Below are 23895 nucleotides of genomic sequence, written 5' to 3'. Positions count from 1 at the left end.
TCCCCAGTGTCTCTCCACCCACCAGATACAGCGCTACCTTCTCACAGAACCGCCATTTCTCTATCAAAAGCCCCGTGTTGGGAATCATAATGTCAAGGCGCCACACGCAGGGTTCTGTTGTTGGCTGTAAAGACGAGCACTAATTGCTCCATCGACTGCCAGCCACAGAGGACAGAAGAGCAGCATGGATTGAATTCATTTTTGAAGGCAACGTCCCTGCTACAGTTGATAAAAACCTGTTGGTGTGTGTTAACCACTTCAAAGCCTATGAAGCCCTCGTATCTTCCCTGGGCATCAGGAAACTCCCAACGTATCTGAAGTACTACGCATGGTGGGATGACTACACAAATCTTCTGCCCAAGGAAACCCAGGCACCAGCTCACAAAACTCCTATAGGCTAAATACCTGTAACGACTGAGAAAATTGAACATTATGTTAGTCAACAGGTTCTACAATGTCAACATCTGTATTCACATTTTTTAATTTGGATTCAGCGAATCCTTCACTTGTACTGTATTTCCATGTACAAATATTCATGACTGCAGTCAATCTGCAAAATGTTTCATGTGAATATATGTGTAATATACAATATTTGCTTAGGAAAAATTTGGCTATATGTTCAAGAAAAAAATACGATCTGAATTTACAGCATTGGCTGACTATATTTAGTTTATTATGGTGTATGAACAGTGAAGTTAAGTAGGTTATTATAAATACAACTGACTGCACTATCCCCCGTAGCTGTGACGGACCGTAGTCAGGCTTGTAAATGTTGCATGCGTTCTGCAGCGAGAACATGTTTAGGCAAACAGGCTCTCAACCTGGATGGTCGATCATGCATGGAGGTCTTTCGTCTGGCTGCTGCAGCCGTTTTGTAACGTATTATGCATAACATAAGATGAGTATCTGCAGTGGCATGTTATCAGTAATCACAAGTGTAAGTAAAGATAATGTGACCTGTGGAACCTCCTGGCAGCATATGTTCTCAGGCTCTGACTGCATTGTGGCACACTTTCCACATGTGCACTGCTACAAACAATTAAAAAAATCATGCATGTATAAAGCTAAAGAATAAGAAACCTTGCATACCAGTATTTGTAACCAATAATAGCACCCACGTTTTAGATCTGAATGTGTGTGCTCTCACTAGCTACTTTTTCTCAGCCTGAGGTGAATGGTCAGTAGTGCTGGTCAGCAGTGTCCTCTGTGTGTGCTCTGCCCGTTCATGTGTAAATGAGACGGAGCGCTGAAACTAACAGCACAGTTAGACTGGTCAGTGTCTCAGCAACCCAGTGGTCGAATTTGATGATCAACTCCTCTATCGACCAGTCAGAGTCAGGAGATTCAAGGAGCAGCACCCAAGTTCACCATAAAAACACCAATGACGATCCAGAAGGAAGTAACCCCCAGAGACAGTATATCACAAAAAGAGTGCTCCCCCCACTCTAGAAACCCCCTCCTCTTAATGGACCTTCAGACTCTGCTTTCATATGATACCAGGCTTGTGTGGTTTTCGTGATGTGGTGAAATCAGCAGATGCGCTAGTGGACATGCGCTAGTGGACATACGCTATTTTCGTGTTTTCGTTACATGCCCATATAATTTCTTGGGGTATGAATTATGTTTTGTTTTTGGTGGCAATGCTTGGTAGAGGCTTTCAGAGTTTCTCCCCGTCATTCTGGTATGCTACAAGTTAGGATTGTTGCTTCCTAGCATGAGCATTGACCGTCTGAACTGCGGGCATGCCCCCTGTGCAGGGTTGAACTATGAAAGCACTCAGTTTGTTCATTGCTGCCATGTCCGCTACTTTCACACGGGTAGTGCTACGTGAGTCTAAGCTCTCCCTGTTACCACGGTGACATGGGTGGGGCAGCAGCAGCTCATTTGCTTTTAAAGCTACAGACACCAGAAACAGTGCATTCTGAAAAGGACTGAAACAGAGGGAAATACAGGGAGGTGAGAATCATTTACTAAAAGCTATTTCCAGCAAACAGCTTCGAGAACATGTTTTATGGAAATCATAGACCTATGTAAACTATTGAAAAAGCTTCATAATATGGGACCTTTATCTGGAATTCAGCAGGACCTGTGGGACTGTCTATGACACATCATGGATATAATGGGCCTGAGTCAGAGGTCAGAAAGATGATGTTCACAAACTTGTTATTTCGTAATATGTGTGTTAGTATGTCTGTATCTATATGAAAGTGAAATAATATGTTTTTCTCAAAGTAAGTGTGAGAAGAAGTTCTGTTATTACAGTAACAGACCAGTGTAATTATGAGCTGCTGAGTGTGTGTGTCTGAGAGAGAGACAGAGAGAGGAGGTTGAGGGAATGACTGGAGGTCTCTCAGCTTTCCAAATCCTGAAGAAACAATCTCATCATGAACCACTACTGCTGCTGCTACTGCTACTGCTACTGCTGCTGCTGTCAGCTGAGCAAGCACTATAAGTTTGTGTACGTGTTTGTGTGTGAAGGGCAGGAATTGAGCCCAAACGCAGTGTGGCCAACACACAGGAACCGCTCTTATAACAGGAAACCGGGGCAGCACTGTACTGTGTTGAGTTAGTTTGAAACCCAAACGGATTTACTCTGTCCGTGCACCATGACAGAGGAAACTTGTCATAATTTTAAATGTCACAGACACAATAAAAATAACGGTGTCATAAAAGAATCACCTTAAATATTTGCAGTATACACAAATTTTGATTCTACTGTATTTGAAAATGTTTTTTTACACAGTAGATTGTCATGTCAAAGTAGGCCTAAAACATGCATGGTTGAACCTGAAAGCTGTGTTTGAATGGATAAGCTAACTGCTGTAGGTTTAATTGTAATGGTGATTACTGTATTGGTAGTTTTTAATCTCTCAATCAGAGTCAGAAATAGTTTATTGGAAATTGGGTCACATTGCAGTTTCTCCATTCTAGAACAGTAATATGTAAGAGCATTACAATAAATTATGGCAAAACAGGTTAAACTAAGAGTTTGTAAAATATTTGCATTCACCTATACGCTGCATGTCCCCTTTAAATAAAGCAAAAATATTTTTGGATTAATTCATACTTCATGCTTTTATTATGATTTAATCCTGCTTTTATTTATGTTAAAAATTTACGGTCTGTAGGTAAGCTGTCATGTATTATTCTATTCACACAAAAGATCCAAATTACCCTATGGCTATTCTGTACAATCGAGTGGGACACAGGAGCCCCTTCTTCTTTACATACAGTTGCCCTTGAAGTCATACCTAACCATGTAGGATGTGATGATAGAAAGCAAAAGCATTTTCGGATTGTCACACTAAAGGCAACTAACCCTCGTTGACTGAGTAATGAGGTAGACTTTCTGCCGTTTCTCTAACATCCTTTGGCTTTCGATGTGCTCTTACTATCCCCAGTAGTTAGAAGCTACTGTGAAAATTTTAACATTTGTTAACTTAAATATTATGCGCATCTATTGCTCAATGACTATGATCAATGAATAATAATAATAAACTTTATTTATATAGCACAATTCAAGCATACAATGCAACACATTGTGCTTAACATAAATACAAAAACTAACATGTGATAAAACAATAAAAACAAGGAAAGTTAAATTAAGTTTTGCCACACCCGTTCTACGTTAATCCTTGAGAGTTCATTTTGTCTTTGTTTGTTCCACTCAGTTAGACTGCAATTTAGATTTTGTTTTCTGCACTCCTTTTGAGTGTGCTTTGTGTTCACATTATATTGTTAATAAATCCTTTTTGTTCATTTGAATCCTGTTTCCGGTCTGCATCTTTGAGTCCAAAACGAAAATTCTTCAACACCTTAGGAGGTATATTCCATTTTGACCTTGGGGCATCCAGCCCATAGTCAACACAGTTGTCCCTGAACACTATGCCTACCACTTGGTTATGGTGCTGCATGTACACTTTTCCTGTCAGCATCTTACACCCTGCTACTATGTGCTGAACTGTCTCAGGAGCACCTTTGCACAGCCTGCACCTGGGGTCCTTCACCTCCTCGGTCCACTTAGTGCACAGTCTGAGGGTCCTGCAGTTGGGATGAAACCGTCCATGCATTGTGAGGAGCTTTTTGTCTTGATATCAATGGTTTCTATTTCTTCCTCTGGCCAGCTGATTATACCAGCAGGGTATCTGATGACTGGCAGTGCATATGAGTTGATAGCCCAGACCAGATCTTTTCATTCAGCCATCTCTTCTGGACCTGCCTTATTCGTTGTAGGTATTTGGCTGGACTTGCCTTTGGTTCTACAAGACTTTTCACCTCCCAGTCATATATCCTCTTGTAGGATTCGAGAATATTTCCATGTTCGCCTTTGTTTTCTCCTCCAAACTCTAACTATGCTGGGGGTTTGTGTCCCACCTGCCTGATTGTCTGACAGCTCATTCCCAAATCTAAGCAATTTGCTTTACTGAATTAATCAATTACATTAGGAGGGCCGAAACTTCTAAGAAACCAGATGACCCTTAAGACCCATGTCTTCATTGTAATGTACTAGTTCGGATACCTTAACTAACATAGCTTAAAGTACCCTTGTTTATCTGGAGGAATAATTCCTGACACACAGACAGCATTAAGGAGGAAACCATTCTGCTGTACATGTATTGTTTTTGTTTTTTCTCCTACAACAGCAGCATTGTGTCCTGCTGTAATTGGCATTCGTGAAACAAAGTCCCAGCTAATGACTCAGTGTTATCAATGAAGCTCATGCTGGTGGGTGGCAAACAAAGAATAAGGCAACAGACTGCTGTCAATCTGCTGAACAGGAAGAGACTGAAAGCACAGAGAAGCAGTAGGAGAGGCAGCAGCTGAGGAGGTGGCTTGTTTTCTCTGTCGCATAGTGGCTGTCAGGAAGCATGCTCATGCACACACATACACACACGCACACGTGCGCGCACACACACACACACACATACACATATTTATTTGTAGCAAGTGTGAAACTGTTGTGACAAAGTTGTGTGAGGTTTGTTCTGCTCTGCAATGGGTGACACAATAATAAAGAATAAGAGTATGGTATGAACAATGTATGCTAACTTGATAGCATATTTGAATTCATAGTAGAAATGCAAACAACTCATTAACAATTGAAGAGTTCGAAAGATATTCCTGTTTATTGGATATTTAGAAAAAGGTGTTGATATCATTTAGAGTTGCCATTTAATCTTTTATAGCAGACATATCTGTGTTATATCAACAAAAGCAAGAATGTAATTTCTAACATTAATTAAATAACAATTAACTTAGGTGAGCCAGTTGCAGTGATCTTGCATGTTGATCTGATTTTGCATGCTTGCTCACAGACATAGCTTCCTCAGACACTGAATGGAATCAATATATCATTAATGTTATTAGTAATACCTGCTACTAATAACAGGTTTTAGTTTTGAGTCAAAGAATGAAAAAGGTTTATAACAGGGACATGGAACTGATATACCTAAGCAAAATGCACACGTCACAAATGTTATTATATACATTTGTATAAGGTTAAAGCAGTCGTTAACTTTAACAAATGTTAATTAGACCTTGTGGCAGTCTGACACTGTTTTTTTATTTTCATCTTTATTATTTGGTTAGTAGTGCCAGTCTGTCTCCTGGCAGTTAAGATCAGTCAGTCAGTAGATGCAAGATGCATAGATTCATTAAATTGTAGGTAATAAATAAATAGTATTTTCAATTATGGTGTGAAACAGTGAGTAAGTCCAGTCCAGTCCACTTAGTAGGAATCTTTTCTAGTGTGTTGTGGGTGAAAGACCAGCGTTCTTAAACCCTGAAAAGAGTGGATATAGAGCAATCTGGGAGAATATAGAGTATTGGTGTATTGTAGATCACAGGGTGACTGTGTGTGGCAGATGAGAAAATGGTTCACCAAGGATTAAACAACCTTACTTTATGCTTACCACACAATTGAATGTGTTCCTCTGCCTGATACTTTCCTCTGCTTGTATGTTCTCCTGCTTTCCTCAAAAACTGAATGACAGATAAATAAAAATAATAATAATATGGTATGCTTTCGAATGCACCCTGAGGGACCACTGCATTCAGAGCTAGTCTTCACTAGAAAAATGGACATACATGGCTGTGGCTGTAGCAATTATGATGGGAGCAAATGAAGATGCAGTATAAAGAGCAAGAAAGTCCTAGGGTTCTATTTTCGTTTCCGCCACTGGCGCGGCGCAAAGTCAGGTCCACTTCGCCGATGGGGCGTGGCGGCGCAGACTTTGGTATTTTCATGCACTGTGCTGCGGGTGCAACTACTCCCCCTACTCATCTCAGTCCCACCCAGCAGCGCAACTCGGAAGGAGGGAGGGGAGAAGGTGTGGAGTGGGTTTGACACTGCCGAGTCCAGTGTTCACCAATCACACCAGCTCCTCACCTCACCTTTAAAAACGCCGCAAGATGCATGGCAAGTTTCGAGGATGACTGAGCCCACAGCCGGGGGAGCGCAGCCGGGGTGTGCATCGGAGGCCACGATGCGCGCTATCACGTCGACGACCTCCCTTGGCAGATGTAATTTGTTCCTGTGACATGCAAAAGAGTAGATGATTAAAGAAAATTGCATAGCCTACAGTGTTGAAGGCGTTATTCTCGTGGCCCACCTGCACTCCTGCTCACTCATGTCTAAATATGAGGTCCTTCGATGGTAAATCCTTGGCCTCCTCCTCCTCTTCCTCATCATCCTCAAAGCAATGATGTACTCCATCTTTGTAGATAACGTTAAGCATTACAATGATAACTGGCGCACAGAGTTGACCAGGTCTGGTCTGGTCTTTTACGCTGCCGCCGTGGACCGAAATGGACCGAAAATCCAAAATCCGCCGGCTGATCCTGCCGACACCGCAATGCCCATCCTGGCGTACCTCTGTGTGCCACGGCCTACCAAAATACCAAGTGCGCCTGCACGGAAATACCACTGTGCCGGGTGCGCAGACTGCAGGGACGAAAATAGAGCCTCTAGTATTGAGGAAGGTGGTGTGGATGAATGGTTCAACAAACACAAGAATTTCCACCCATGAGACTACTGTTCACTTCTTGTGTGACCAAAAGTCGACACTGACCTATTCTAAGTTATGTGATATACTGACAGTATCACTTAACATACTTATCCTAACCCCTGGTCTAGTCCGAAATCTAACAATGTAGTTTTGGTTCATAATCCTAAGCAAACTCGAGGTCGGCCTTTGTCATACCGGCCTGTTGTTGGTACTCCCCAGTGGTGATATATGTCATTTTGGGAGTCATTGGCAATAAGTCTATTCAGTTTTCTAGGTATGAAGATGTGTTGGCATTCAGTATACAGTAGCTCCATAAATTAAACATCATCAGGAAAAAGAAAAAACATTGATAGCCAAAATAGAAGGTTTAATTCAACAGGTAGACAATAATATAATGTGTCATAACTTCTATTGGACAATCTTGAGCATATGGGAAGTTAGAAAGATTATATGCAGATAAAGCTAACATAACATATTTGAGAGAAAGAACTAAAAGGGTATAAAAGAGGGAGAAAGCAACAATTTTGAAATTTGTAGCATACAAATATGAGAAAAATGTTATAATAGGAAATAACAAAACTATTGAAAAACCAATGGAAGTTTTGCTGGAACAAAAAAAAAAAATACTGTTCAAAATTATATTAATTTCAGGGTCCCCCACTAGATTTACCACACAAAATTATTAGTCACATATTATCGGTAACTGGATTTCTTTCTTTCTTCCAATATGTTTGGCATTGTTGTTCTGTGCCAGTAGGTGTATATGTGTATGTGTATGTACACCCTGCAAAAGGTCTTGGGAACAGGAGGAAAGTGGGAAGCTGCCAATCTTAGGCATCTGTGTTCATGTAAAGACTGACAGTGGCATTAAAATTGTACTCCATCGATTTAGCATTGCATCACATTCTTTGACTCACAATGGACAGTTTATGAAATGGGACCAACAGGTTCATTTTTATTTTCGGGGCCTCTTCATTACCTACACTGCAGTTCAACCAGAGAGTCATCTGCCTTCTAGTAGCAGCTGATGTAGCCTGGAGCCTCTAGCCTCAAGCAGTGATGAAGAGTGGTCTACAGAGGTCTGGTCACTTCTTCCTATCTCTACAACAACAGATTTTTTTAATTTTCAAACTTGTAGTCTTCAGCCCCAACTGACGCTGACTCAAGTGACATCACTTCACATTATGTAGTAGTACTGCTCAGCTGCTGCTGCTGATGTGTAAAATCTGTTGGGGTGTATGGCATCATAATGACATCACATGTGACAGCTGTGGGGAACACTAAATTAGCGAAACAGCAAGCACCCTGGACAAGTGACTGAATGAAGAGTACATCAGAAAAAACAACACATTAGCTATGTGTGAAGACCAAAACCTCTCACAGCATCCACTGGGAAGAGGTCAAAGGTCACCACCAGGAGTCAGAAGATGGGTGGAGACAGATCAAGGAGAACATTCATATCTGACACCAGAGACAATGTTTCAACAAATGCAGGGACACTGCTACTTTTTTGTGTCTGGATTATGGTAGCAGCAGGCCAAATGACTCCTCCGTCCTTCTCGTCCCAGCTGCATCCTCCAGCTCCTCCTAGGGGATCCCAAGGCATTCCCAGGCCAACTGAGATATATAATCCCCCTGCCGTGTTCTGGCTCTGCCCCCAGGTCTCTAAGGTAGACATCACTCTTTTCAATGTGAAGCCGCAGTAGCAACAGTTCTACTCTGTGCTCCTTCCAGACATCTGAGTCCTTCACACTGTCCCCTAAGGGTGAGCCCAGATACTCTGCATAGGAAACCCATTTTGGCCTCTTGTATCTCATTTCTTGGAATGGAATGTTGATTAACTAAAATATGTAATACTTTGCCTTCCATCTTAGCTTTCTCTACTCTGTGACAGTTTGGTACAAAGCTCTTGTAACAGACTGTAATCATTGACCATTATATTGCTGCTATTATGCTATTTGTTATGTATTTAAGATATGAGAAATGAAATGAAACATGAAAAGCAACATTTTCTGCACATATTATACATTATAAGCCTCCAAGGTACACAAGAGATTATACTTATAGCTGTTGAAAGTGAGTGAGTGTGTGGGCAGGACAAAGAAAAGGGTAGGGGAAGAAAAAGGAGAAGGAAGAGGGTAATCGGTGGGGAGAGAAGGAGCAGGATGGAAGGGAAGAACACGAGTGTGAAAGAGAGGGAAAAGGGACAGCAGGAGGTTTCTTTTAGAAAAGAAACATTAGCTAAGTCTCACAATACCTGTGTAACACCCACACACACTGTTAAAACATGACCTCACACACCTTTCTAACAATTATTATTATTATTCTTGTCATAGCTGTGTAGAAATAAAAACACACGTTATGATAATGTCTTGTAGATGCAGGTTGGGAGAAGCACGGTCATACTGACATCACGGTTGGGGGTTAGTGGCTCTTACTCATTAGGCAGCAGGAGTTTCACCTGTTGCAGAGAGATTTTGGACATAACAAGAGGAGGATGCCAAAAGCAAGACATGTAGACGAAAGAGACTGAGAAAACGATGTTTATACACCGTGATATACATCTTATATACACGAGCTGGCCAAATGGACCATCGGAGCAGCACCTAAGGGAAGTGGAGAGACATTGCCTGGTCCAAGTATGCTGGTTGCAGAAAGCAGAAACTGTGACCTGGCAGTGAGATAACCAAACACAAACACACACACACACACACACACCCATCAGATAGGAAAGGTTATACTGACCAGGGAACTTTAGGGCACATTTTCACACCTGCTGCAGCCTGCAGGGATCCTTAAATTTGAGATTTATCACAAGCTAGGTGAGCGTAGCAAAGTAGCACACAGTTTGTAAAAATGACAGCACGCACACTCTCAGACATTATTATTAACACACAGAATGCCCTCTGTTATAAGCAGTATTAGCATTGTGTACACACACAGACACATGCAGACTATCTTCTTCTTCTCCCCCACTCTACTCTCCCCCAGTCTTCATTATCTTCTTTCCTTTTCCACCCTTTCTCACTGTCTCTTCTGCCACCTTTCTCCCTTAGTACTTCATATTTGCTTTCACAAAAGATGATTCTAGTAATCGTCAGGGTTGTGCAGATAGATAAGTGGAGCATTGTGACAAAATCACTCATTGTTAATCCCAAGAAAACAAACAAACAGAAAAAGGTCTTAAACAATGCACATATCAAACAAAGACCCTGCATTTTCTTGGGTACTCCAGTATATAGATTACATCTGCAGCAAGGTACATCATTGTTATTATGTTCCTTTGAGACCGAGGTCATTTGGACAACAAATATTATTTTTCCAATCTATAATAGAGAGCTTTCAGCTTAAAGGTGCCAAGGATACTTTAACTATAAACAAACATCTACGTTCAGTGTTTTTTACTGTGCGTATTAGGGCTCTCGCTTTTTATTTGAAATTTGATTTTTTTGATAAAAATTGATATTCAGACTGTCTTGATGTGATTGTTTGATATCAATGGACAAATGTGAATCATGCCACCATATGTGTTTTTGTGCACATGCATAATATCAACAAAATAGGTCTGCAGTTTTAAAAATGCACAGCGCTAGTTGCAGTAAAAAATTCGACTGGGTATTTTTCAAGGTGAAGCTCCTAGACGTTGTCACGGTGGAGATGGTGACCTCTGTCTCAGTCTGTCTGTTCAAAGATGGCCTCTGGTGTCAGATGTGTTCTTGTTCAGGGAGTCCCACTGGAATGTCTCTGGTCATCTCTTTATCATTCACTCCTTCAAAGTCAAAGTAATTATCAAGGAATCATTGGACAGCCTGCGAAAGATCAGGGAGGCCATAGGATAGATTTGAAAGATTATAACTTTTTCAATCTAATTTTTAAATCACAGAAAGGATTCTCACACAATAAGAAATGACATCCCTCTAGTTATCCCAATTTGTTTATTCTATTGAGTTTACTGTACCATGATGCTTTGAATATCAAACTCAGCTGTTTAGGTTTTCCAAAACCATTCATCGATTTGACTATCCGAGAATTGGCAGGGTTATGACATGTCCATTCAACTCAAATTTGTTAGTTGCAGATAAAAGAAATAAATAAAATAACAAATAAGTAAATAAATAAAATGAAATAACACCAGGAGTTTGTAGACCTGAACAACAGATGAGAACAGCTGTGTTAAACATTGTAACTCCATACAAATTCTGTGGTAGCAATATATGAAAAAAAAATCAATTTGGATTGACTCAGAGGACCACATCATGAGGCAGGAGAACACCTTCACCCTTTGTTTGTCTTTGTGCCTAAATCTCCACAGGAACGAAGGTACACAAAAGGAGAGACTGAAGCATGTGAAAGAGGCCAGTATCCATTGGTTTATGTTAACATCTGGATATGTTAATAGTTGTAAATGTAATTTCAAAGGGTTAAAGTGCAGTAACCTTGTTAGCATTCTAAAGCAACAGAGTTTTTCAGAACATTAGAAAACTGACTTAACGTCCAACAGCCAGTGACCTTCTGAGTGACTACATCCCACTGGCTGCCTACAGAGTTGAAGGAGAGCTGCTAGTCATTCTCAGTCCATATGCTTGAGAAATGTATGATGAATGTATTATGTTAGCTTACTGTTACATTTTTTTGTGTTTTACAGCTTTTATCAGAATCAGAATCAGAATTCCTTTATTGATCCCTGAGGAGAAATTGTTTTTGTTGCAGGTGCTCCTTACAAGAATAGAATAAAAATTAGAAGAGAAAAAGAAAATATGTATATATAAAAAACAAAATATAAAGAACAAAATATTTATACTGAGATATATCTATATAAAACAATATATATATACTGAGAAACTATAAGTATACACATAGACAAATAAACAGAGTATATACAGAAGGATGTGCTTTGTATATTGAATTTGGTCAATAGTGAACTGCAGTATAAATATTTGTGATCTAACAGGGAGTGAAAAAGTCCAAGGGCCATTCAGAGAGAGGAGTTGTGCAGTTTGATGGCCACAGGCAGGAATGATTTCCTGTGGTGTTCAGTCTTGCATTTTGGTGGGATGAGTCTCTCACTGAAAGTACTCTTGTGCCTGACCAGCACATCATGAAGTGGGTGTGAGACGTTGTCCAAGATAGTCCGTAGCTTAGTCAGCATCCTCCTCTCTGACACCACCGTCAGAGAGTCACACTCCATTCCCACAACATCACTGGCCTTGTGGATCAGTTTGTTGAGTCTGTTGGCATCCACCATCCTCAGCTTGCTGCCCCAGCATGCAACAGCATAGAGAATAGCACTAGCCACCACCGACTCATAGAAAATCCTGAGCATAGTCCAGCAGATGTTGAAGGACCTCCGTCACCTCAGAAAATACAAACGACTCTGGCCCTTCCTGCAGAGAGCGTCAGTGTTCTTTGCCCAGTCCAGTTGATTGTCAATGATGTTGATGTCTTTGAAGATGCAATTTCACAGATAACAGCTATTAAAATATGAAATGGCAATGTTGTACAAAATTTCATTGTTAAAAAATAAATGTCAGTGTTCCTGATAATTCATTATCGATACAAGTTTCAAGAACAGACAACCTGCATTTATTTGACCCAAGGTATTTTTCTTATGAATGACATGAAATCTTTCTTTGTTTTGAATTAGGAAGTCAAGTGAAGTAAATGAACAACTTAAAACACTGAATTGAATGAATGGAATCCTGTAAGTTATATCAATATTTTGAACTAGCGTTTGCAAGTTGAAATACATTCTAGTCTTATGTGGATTTTACTCTTAAAATCTTCAGGCAGCAGAGAAACTTCTGTTTTTAAGTTGAATGACCTTAAAATTTCTTACAGTGCAGCAAAGAAGCAGTAGCGTGATGTGTGTATTCTGACACCAAGCAATGAAATTGAATATACTACATTCAATTGCAACGGCTTATTGGTAATATTATATTAGTTTGTTTATTTTTTGTCATATGTAAGACAGCAACCCTGTCTCCAAGAAATTATTTAATTTAAAAAAAATTAATAGACAGCTGCAATGCAGTCTGTCCAATCCACATTTCCCCAGCCTTCTATCCTCGCTCCCTCTCCATTTCTCTGTCATTCATCCTCTCCCTTACTTTAGTCTACCCCTGGACCTCTTTTCTTAGTCTCATCCTCTTATCCATCCCTCTTTCCATTTCCTTCCATCTCATATGTATTTTACCTTCCTCTTTGCTCTCGTTATCTTTGCACTCCTCTGTCAATCCCCCTTTGTTTTTCTCTCTGCTTCCCTCTCTGTTTTTGTATGCTTATTCCCTTTAAGCCCCCAACCCTTCAGTATGAAGGATTACCCATGAGGCTGAGCTCAGTAGCTTCCAAAGCTTCCATTTTGAGTTTTATTTACCCTGGAAAGACTTTGCTCAGAGCCCCCAGAGAAGCATGGCAAGCCATTTTCTTTTGTGTATTTTAACCTTTACTAACCATAGCAAGGCTGACTGAGCACATTGGCTCTTTTCTATAGCATGACTTCCCATTCACACACACATCAACACATCAAGATGTGAGCTGCTCAGTATAGCCACAGCCTGTTGCTGTGTGGGGTGGTGGTACCTGTGTAGGTACAGCAGAGTAGACCTTTGAAAAAATAAAAATAAAAAGACATGGTCAATTGGTGAGCTTAATTACTAGGATTAAAAAACAGCAAGCCCTTTCAAATAAGGGATTGCTCAGCAGGAATACCACCGACCAGTATATCCAGGTGTCTACTGTACAGTTTCAAGGCAAAATATTGCTGATTGTTTTAAAACCTCTTACTATTCCTTTAAATTTAGCCCCTAACATCTATCCAAGGCAAACCCAAAGTAAACTGAAACCATTTTGAGTATATGCATGATTTTGGTCTCTTTTGAAAGATCACACCCTGAAGTATTATTCCTAGCAGTCAGAACCACTGGAAGTAAAACCTGGAAAACTTCTATTACTACTCTGTGCTTCTTCAATAGTGATAAAAGTTTTCCAGGTTTTTATTTCTCCATGAATATTATTTTGCAAATAGGCCAGCGGATGACAATATCTGGGCCTTGTTAGCAGGAAAACACAATGGGACCACAGCATGAAGCCTTACCATAGACCAAGTTCAATAAAAACTGATAACTACTACAAAAAAAATGAATAATTTACGTATCTTTTTCTAATGGTTTGTCTAGGTGTTCTATATTAAGACTCAGGCAATCTATATTTAGGCCATCTACACTCATATTTGGGTATCTATACTCTTATTTAGGCCATGTGTTTTTGTATTGAGGCCATTTACTATATTTATCATCTCAAAATCTGTGTAATATGCCTATTTGCACTGAATTCCTTGATTTAACCATAAATTACCCACTGAGACAGCATGTACTACTTTTTGGAATATCATTGGCTATACAAAGTGCCAGTCATCTGCACAATCAGTTGCAACTGGCTAGGTCTTCACTCAAAAGAAGAGAATGAGGCACTTCCGTAAAACATGGACTCTCATTGGCTGTTGTTGGCTGTGAAGATGAAATAGAAGATCCTAATTGGTCAAGCAAGGTGTCAATCGAATGGTCCGAGTGGCCAGTGGCCATCTTTAGATCAACATGTTGCCTCTGCATGCCTTTTCTTAAGACTGCTGTTGTTTAATCACGGAGAGATTCTGTAAGTCGACTTCATTTTAACCTATAGTGGAGTAAGTGTTTTAAGCAGATGACATGGTTTTGTTGAAATTTTCAACCATGTCATTTTAAAAGCAGTCATAGCTGAGTGACACAAATGATCTCATAATATTACAGAAGTTTACAAGAGTTTGAAAGCAGCCACAACAAAGCTGACTAAAGCCAATATATAGTAATTATAATGATTTAGGTGACAAGAACTGGAGCAGATAATTTTTGCCAAATGAGTGACCAAAAGGTAATCTCGGTTTATTAGGACCAATCAGGTTTTGCAGAGTTGCATCAGGAAGCAGGAATGAGGGCTCTGCATTTTTTTCACATTCAGATTTGATTCACCTCTCCTTTGTCCCTCCATGTACACTGTAATAAATTACCAGCATTTTACAATAATTAACAGTATTATTTTACAGTAACTTGTTGTAATTAAGTTCCCCTGTAATATCCCAATGAATATCTGTAAAAACTACAGTATCCTCGGATTTTACAGCATTAAACTGTTATGGCCCTGTTCCATTTAGGATTTAGCTGAGCCAGGGTGCTTATATTGTGCATAGTGGCTCTCTGGCAAGGCTGTGACACACTAAATAAAATGTGATCTTAATTCATTTGATAAAGTACACCTGTGCTTACTCCGCTATGACAGTGCAACATGACTGCTGTGGAATGGATCTATTTAGATAGTCACAGCTGGGAATCAAACTGCTAACCCTTCAGTCATGAGACGACCTGCTCCAACTTCTGAGCTATAAGGTGGGGCTCACCAGATTTGCCAGAGTGGGAGACCGAGGCAACGTTGGAGAATATGAAGAGGGATCTGCTCAACATCTACTCAGGCATGCAATCTACTGTCTTTTTGGTGAATTTTGTTTAATGCAAATTTGGGTGACTTAAGTCATTTGTCCAGATCTGAACACTGTGCTGGAGGGGTGGGTGTGGGGGGCGGCTACGAGACCAAATTGTTACTTGGGTACTAACAATACATTTGTATACCTGTATACACAGAGGAAGGAATGAGTGGGGCGGCGAGAGCAGAACCAATAATGAAAAAGACATACGGATCCTTCGGAAATACCATAACAAAGTGTCTGCCCCGCCATGTCCAAGATCAAACTGGAGTGACCCTTTCTCTTCTCTCAGAAATACCTATTCTCACACTTTGGCCTCCTGACGAAGGCCGATGTCCTTCAAAAGACTGTAGGAGGCAATTAGTCGACGAGGACAGACCATCCTGGATTACTGTGCAACACTGGACAACCCCAAGATCCGCGATGTTCTGGCCTGCTGTGATCCAGACTCTGACAAGGCTGCCTGCATCCTGCTGCTCCTAATGTCGTACTTCAAAGAGCCGAAGGAGAATTTGATGCTTGAAGTTGATGTAAGATTTTTTATTCAAATATTTAAAATGCAAAATGAGTGATTACATTAGATGCCATTTTTTACATTGATACCTGATTTACCTCTGACCAATGAACGATATTTATCCTTTAATGTTAATTCTATCCTATTGTGTGTTACTATGTTACAGCCATGTGCCACTGCTGTGGAGGTTAATACTGCAGAACTCCCCAGCACCCCCTACTTGATCATTCAAGGTAGTGTTAATTGGATCTTGTATCGACATTTCTAACTCAATATTTTGTTTTGATTCTAGGAATCTACATGACCACAATAAATAATAATTATAATAATTACATTTTATGGCACTTTATATCTGAAACAGATCTCAAAGTGCTCATAACACATGATGTGGTATCTGTTCATTTCAGGTGACATGATGAAGCCCTCTGGATGACTTAAATCCATCGAGGGACATGTGGTAATGGGCCCACACCCTTTGTTTTTGCACGGAGTAGCTGCTTTCTTCAGCAGCTGTTAGGTCTTCAACCTTGAGTATCCTGCCGCTGGATCATCGATGCTGGAGTTCATTCAAAGGTCTTTTTTAAAGATCCAATTTAATCTTGTAGTTCACATTATAGTATAGGCTTCCAACTCAATGATTGTCTTGAGGTCTAAAATGCTGACAAAGAAGGTACCTGAGGCAGACCTGCCAACCTGTACACATTTTGCGTAGCAAGTACGCAATTTGACATCTAAATACGCTGGTACGACTCGCCCCTCTAAACTACGCAAAAACCTGCGGACATTTGAGTTCTGTGGCAAATGTGCATGTGTGGTACTCATGATGAATAAGGAGTCTGCCGAATTGTGAAATACAAATGTATTGAATGAAGTACAGCGCAAATTTTCTTTAAAAGCAGAACAAAATGCTCTCAGACCCTTTTTCTTTGAAAAGAAAGTGTTTGTACGTAGTTTAATAACTAGGTTCAGGAACAAGACCACGCCTCAAAACACACCCTAATCACGCACCAGGTTATTTAAGCGCTCCTGACGCATCCAATCTCCTCTTTGACTCGTTCCGCACGTCTCGTACGATGCGCAAGTCATCGATTGAGAAAAAATTAAAAAAATAAAATAAAAATATATATATATATATACCTCAACGCATGGAGCAGGAACTCTTCCTTAACCCTTCGGACAGCGACCTGTTCGACGAGGAGCCAACTCCAGAAGTCCCTGAATCACCGCCATCTCCGCAAATCCAGCGCCGCCAGCAAACCAGGATGCGCTCAGAAGTTCACTTCACCCGACGATCTCAGCCCTCATCATCCGACAATTCCCACAGTCAGCCCGTCGCCCGCCACCAGCCACAGGGGAAGATACCGTCTCCGCCGCCCAAAAAACGACGTCCCCGACAGAGGCCTCTCTCCCACATGCCCGAGGTCCAGGCACGCAAGCGATAGGCGAAGCCTTCGCCATACACACGCGCCACGGCATCACTCCGATCGCTCCTCAGCGCTTAACTCACCCAAATGGACAGTCGCCCGCCTGAGACACCCTCTCAAGCAGCGAAACATCCACTTCCATAGCTCCGACAAAAAAACAAAGCTCCTCAAACTGCTCAACGACTACTCGCAATCAACAACTCTTCCTTCCCGGACGTCCCAAGCGCTTCCGGATTCCCTGCGCCGCGCCGTATCCGGCGCCGATGACGTCACGACGCATCGCCCGCACGACGAAGCAACTCAACAATCTTCATCAGCCCTGGTTGTATCAACAGGTTGTATCAAGCAACACTCATGCTCACCTCCCTCCTGAGCGCTCTAATTCCCCCCCCAAACTTCACAATCAACCCGAGCACATGCATCCCTACATCCCAGCATCCTTTCTTCTTCCCTCGCTCCAAACCTTCCTACTTCATCCGCAACAGCCACAACTGCTGCTCACACCGCATTACCCACCAGCTCCATCGCTCCACCCATTCTCACAGCAGTGACCTACAACGCAGTCAACCAAAACCTCTCATTTCCTCCTGTCTCTCCTTTTCCCCCTCCCCTCCCCCACCCTCACAACCCCCTACCCCATCACCCCAATGTTTTCAGTGTTTCCCATCATGCACCTAACGTACCTCTTCCTTCCACAGCTCCGCAAGCAACAGAACTTAGCGTTCTCCCCACCTATCTCCCTCCACCTAACAGCTTCTCCCTAGCTACCGCTCTACCTCCAGTACGCCCAGCCACAGCAGCCCGACCATCACCTGTGTCACCTACTCTCAGGCAACAAATCCTCACCGGTAACTACGTCGATCTAGCCCTACTGATCCATCCTTCCACATTTACCCGCATATCCCAAGAGAAATACAAACCGTTCTAGGCCCCCTCCACCTCAAACAGCCAACACCCACTCGTTCCAAGGAACTCACACCAACCGAATTTGCATTCTCTTTTTCCTTGTACCGCGACACGATATGTTCCGTTTTCCCCAACCGCAGATCAGAGCTAGACGACTACCTGTCCATTATCCTGGACTTAGCCTTGCGATTCGGCGGTAACGGCTTTTACACATATCACACACTTTTCACTTCCCAAGCCGCCGGTCGCTTGCACCAATTCAACCAGGGAACTTATTGGGGGGCACTAGACCCGGAACTATATTGCCGCGTTTTCGCCGCTCGCCCCTCCCTCAACTGCCAATCATGCGGGGCACCTTCCCACCCAGCCACAGAATGCACCCTCACGAACCCCCTACCTCACTCCGCACCCCCAAATAAACGTACACCGACGGTCTTCCCCAGTCTGCCATCCACGGCCCCCCCACCCACCATCACCCCCAAGCCAGCTCCCACCCAGCCCACCGCCATCGGCCCCCTCCCCAGAGGCGTTGACAGGAGAGGAAGGCCAGTCCTCTTCCAAAGCAGGAGAATGGTATACAACAATTTCAACGACCTAGGTTGCAATGCCTCAAGCTGCCGATTCCTCCACACCTGCTCCTTCTGCGGTGGAGCCCATTCCAGACCCACCTGTCACCACAACCCAACCACGCTTAACCTGTGTAAGTACCTCAACACTCCCATTAACATTTGCACTTTAGCTGCTGCCCTAAAGAACCACCCCGACCGCCAGTTCGTCAGTTACCTCATCCAGGGATTGACCCACGGTTTCCACCCGGGTTTGCAGACCATGCCTGATTCTTCTCATATATGCAACAACCTGCAGTCAGCCAGATCAGAACCAGACATCGTAGACAAACTCCTCGCCGCAGAAGTGAAAGAAGCCTTCATGATAGGCCCCTTTCCCAGTCCACCCTTCCCCACATTCAGAATTAGTCCAATTGGCATAGCCACCAGGAAATATTCAGGTAAAAAGAGACTCATTATCGACCTCTCATCCCCCCATGGCTCATCCGTTCCAAGCATCAACAGCCTAATCCCTAGTCCAGACTTCTCCATGCAGTATTCCACAATTGACCACACCATCTCCCTCATCCATCTAGCAGGCCAAGGAGCCTGGTTGTCCAAAGCAGACATTACCAGCGCTTTCAAAGTCCTCCCCATCCACCCCAACTTCTGGCACCTTTTTGGCGTTCACTGGAAGGGTGCATACTATTTCGCAGTGCGCCTCACCTTCGGATGCAAAAGCAGTCCCAAAATATTCGATTCCCTCGCAGAATCACTCTGCTGGATCCTCACAAATAACCATAAAGTCCCATACGTCATCCACCTCTTAGACGACTTCCTTACCATCTCACCACCTTCTTCCCCCCCAGCCAAGGCTCTCACCACCCTCACCACCACATTCCACGAACTGGGAGTCCCCATCTCCCCAGACAAAACAGAAGGTCCCAAAACATCCCTAGACTTTCTCGGCATCACACTCAACACCGTCTCACTCCAAGCATCCCTGCCCCCCGAGAAAACCCATAGAATCGCATTACTCATTTCGAACTTCCTCCTGGCCCACAGGTGCACCAAACACCAACTCCTGTCACTCTTAGGACACCTCCATTACGCCACTCACATCATCCCCCAAGGCCGATCTTTCGTGTCCCACCTCCTGTCCATCGCCTCCTCCGTCCCATCCCTCCACAACTACGTCACGCTCGACCAAACATGCAAGATGGAACTCAAACTGTGGTTTCAGTTCCTTTCGTCCTGGAACGGCATCTCCTTCTTTTACGACAACCACGTCACTGCGCAGGAAGACATGCACCTGTTCACAGATGCAGCCCCTTCCATCGGCTTCGGCGGTTACTACAACGGAAAGTGGTTCTCGGCCATGTGGCCTGACGAATTCACATCACTCCCTCCTTCCTCCACCATATGCGAATTATATCCCATCGTGATAGCAGCCATTCTTTGGGGGCACGAATGGTCAAAAAAGATAATCGTCATCCACTCCGACAACAGCGCCGTCGTAAACATTATCAACAAAGGAAGATCACATGTCCTAGACATCATGCAATTCATTCGCAGGCTCACCTTAATTTCAGCTCAACACCAGTTCATTATCCGAGCATCCCACATCCCAGGTCACAAAAACTTAATCGCTGACTCACTTTCTCGTTTCTCCTTCCAGAAATTCAGGCAATTGGCTCCCACCTCCGACCATTTTCCGACGCCAGTCCCACCGTTTTCAGCCACCATCTTCAACTAAGACCCGAGTTAGAAAGATTACGGATTGCTTCTCAAGACGCCATCCTAAACAGCGTCTCCCCCCGGACGATTTCCTCCTATCTGACCGGATGGAATTGCTTCAAAGCTTTCCATGCCTCCTTCAGCCTTCCTTTCCCATCTCTCGACATCCTTACCTTCACCAACTTCATCACGTTCGCCCACTCAACCCTAAAGATCAAATCTTCCACCATACAAGCCTATATCAGCGGTATAAATTTCATCATCAAGTTAGCAATGGGAGCACCTTGCCCCGCCTTATCCCACTCTCACATCCGTATGTCCATCAAAGGTCTTCACAAGACTGAACCTCGCTCAGAGCCAAAACACTTGCCTCTCACCGCAGACCTTCTGGCCCGATGCATAGCCACTCTGCGCTCAGGTTATCTGTCTCCTTTCATAGACAAAGTACTGGAATCTATGTTCCTATTAGCTTTCTTTGGCTTCCTCCGTTGTTCTGAATTCACCGCCACCACTCTGGACTTCCAACCATCCCGGCACGCGGCCATCTCCGACATTTCCATCCTTTCATCCGACTCTCTCGTCTTCCACCTAAAACACAGCAAAACCAATCAGTCCGGCCCGCCCCAGCCCATCCACCTCTTTCGACAAAATTCAATCCTAAGTCCTTACGAACCCATCCGCGATTACATTAGTTTAAGACTAACCAATCAAGCTTCACCCCGAGATCCACTGTTCATCTCAGAAACAGGCCACGTAGCCACACGCTTCTGGTTCCACCATCACCTCTGCCAAATCTTATTCAGATCCGGTATCCAGCCCGAACTGTACCCAGGCCATTCATTCCGCATCGGTGCTGCTACAACCGCTTCTCGGCAGGGCATTCCTGATCACATCATTAAAATCCTCGGTCGCTGGTCTTCTCCTTCTTGCCTTACTTATATCCGCAACAACCCGAGAGACATCAGAAACGCTCAAGCGCAGCTGTCGCTTGGAAGTTCCTTTGGGGCTCAACCGGCGTGACCCAGGGACATCCGAAGAGACAGCTGCCCCACCCTGAGTCTCTTCCTTCACTGCCTCCTCTCGCCGCCGAACCTCCAGCCACACCGATCAGTCATTCCAATCCACCCACCAGAGTCTACCACCCGCTCTTCTGCTCTCACCCCCTTTCACCCCACCCCTCCTCTCCTCATCCCTCGACCCTCACCCCTTCATCCCTCACCCCCGACCCCACCCCCCTCATCCCTCGACCCCATCCCCTCATCCCTCAACCCTCGTCCTTTCTCCCCCCTTCCCCTTTCCATCATCCCTGCTCTCCTCCATCAGAAGACGCATTAAAAATGATTGCAAACTTGCATCTCTGCGGCGTGGTCTTTGTTAGTGAAGATACTTCCAACAGGGTTTGGCAACTGGCCAATTGCATGCATTTGAACGAGATGCTGCATCTCAAAGGGCTATCCTAAATAAATTGAAACTGAAATAGAGTTGCGGCGCACATTGATACAGCCCGTCACAGTAGAAAATCAACAGACAATGCCCAGACCACTTTGCCTAAGGCAAACCTAACCTGAGGCACCCTGGCTAAAATGGCTAAAAATAATTTTATTGTGAGAGGAAGATCCAACAAGTTTGGATTATAAATCTGTTAGGGTGTGATACGGGAAAAGGCACAGGTGAACACCTTGATAAATGCTGCCTGCAATACATAAGTCTATTTAAAAGTGAAACTATCGTTGCTTATTAACAGGTGCTTCTTGGGCATCAATCCTGAAAGAGGCTCAAAGACCAAGAAGCGGACAACAATGAACCCTCATGTGAGCACCCTTTTGAGGAAACTAATTGCCTTTGAGTAGGCATCATAGTTTTTTTTTTTGCTGCAGCAGTTGTCAGGCTCAGTTTTGTTGTTGTTCAGTTTTACGAAGTTGAATTTCTTGCCATTTATGTTGAATGACCTTTATTTGTAAATAAATATGCCATTGGGCTAACATTGACTTTACCTCAGAGTTGTGTGTTGGTGGGGGGGGGGGGGGGTTATGATTTCATTGTAAATTCATTGCATTACTTTCACAGTACACACTGTAAAAGTACAGGGCCTTGTTGTAATGATGTACACCAAAAGGTTGTAATTCCCCAGTAATGTACTGTAATACCACAGTAATTGCTTTGTCATTGAAGCTGTGAAGTTAGAGTATACAGTTGTGCTTTTACAACAATGCATTGTAATATCACAGATGTGAAATTACAGTAAATTGCTGTAAGTACATTTCACAGTATATTGCTGTAATAATTACTGTGAAAGTCATGCAAAACTTATCCAATAATTTATTGTGAATTCACAGTGAAAAATTTTGCAGTGTATACCCTTCCCTCTCCCCGAATCCTGAGTTGTGTTTTACAGCCTCTTTGTGTCCATGCTTTCAAAATAATACCATAAAACAATTTGTCACTCAAGCTAAGAACTCCAGGTGGCAGAGAGTGGTGTGTGTCCTATCTTATGTTGCGGGACAGCAGAGGCTTTGGTACCAAAACAGAGCCCAGAGCTTTGGACACAATTTCCTCTGGATTATATTTGGGACACGTTTTTATTTCAAAAAACACAACTTGCCCTTCTTTTCTCCATCACTTTTTTCCCTCTGACACTTTGCTCTTCCCTACATCAGTCCTCCTTCCCTCTTATTTCTCTCTTTCCCTCCAACCAGCTTCCACCTCTCTTTACTAGAACTGTTGACAGTGCTGTTTGTGGATTATCTGTTCTGAATTGTTTCAGAACAGGCAGTGGTTGATTTTCTTTCAATGTCAGTTTTAGATGCTCCCAGCATTGTATTGTTCTGTTGGCAGAAATGTCAGACAGATATTTCAATAACTTACCAGTTGAAACCCAAACTATGTGGACCACCAACAAAAGTGGGAAATGTTTTGTGGTTTTGTGGTTTGGGTGAAATGACCCGGTGATTTTTTATTTTTTTTTGTCCAGAGTCAGGATGACTGCAACTGTATGAATTTTACCCAAGCTGTGAGATACTTGGATTTTCCTTTAACACTGGGAAGCAGAAAATCGTCCAGATTTCTACTACTTTATTTGGAAAATAAAGCTCACTGTGGTTCCTTTTGATCCTCCTGACTACCCCTGCAACACTGCCCCTATACCAGATGAAATCTTTATTCCTCCCTTAAAAATAGACACAATCACTGTCATTTTTGATCTCCTGTGCTTTGCTATAATTGGACTCCTTCACAGTTTTCACTAGCATCT

The 23895-nt window shown here is 42.8% G+C and overlaps 1 protein-coding gene across 1 annotated transcript; it reads left to right on the top strand.

The window, feature by feature from the left end:
* The first annotated feature begins 17178 nt into the window (after positions 1-17178).
* Positions 17179-20664, top strand: LOC143333912 (uncharacterized). The gene is made up of 3 exons (XM_076752287.1): positions 17179-17460; positions 18211-18305; positions 18504-20664. Exons 1-3 carry the CDS (start codon positions 17179-17181, stop codon positions 20662-20664), a joined length of 2538 nt encoding a protein of 845 aa, XP_076608402.1.
* Positions 20665-23895: the final 3231 nt, after the last annotated feature.

Source organism: Chaetodon auriga, chromosome 16 (genome assembly GCF_051107435.1).
Source record: "Chaetodon auriga isolate fChaAug3 chromosome 16, fChaAug3.hap1, whole genome shotgun sequence".
NCBI classification, from domain to species: domain Eukaryota; kingdom Metazoa; phylum Chordata; class Actinopteri; order Chaetodontiformes; family Chaetodontidae; genus Chaetodon; species Chaetodon auriga.
This window is presented reverse-complemented; position numbering and strand designations above follow the sequence as displayed.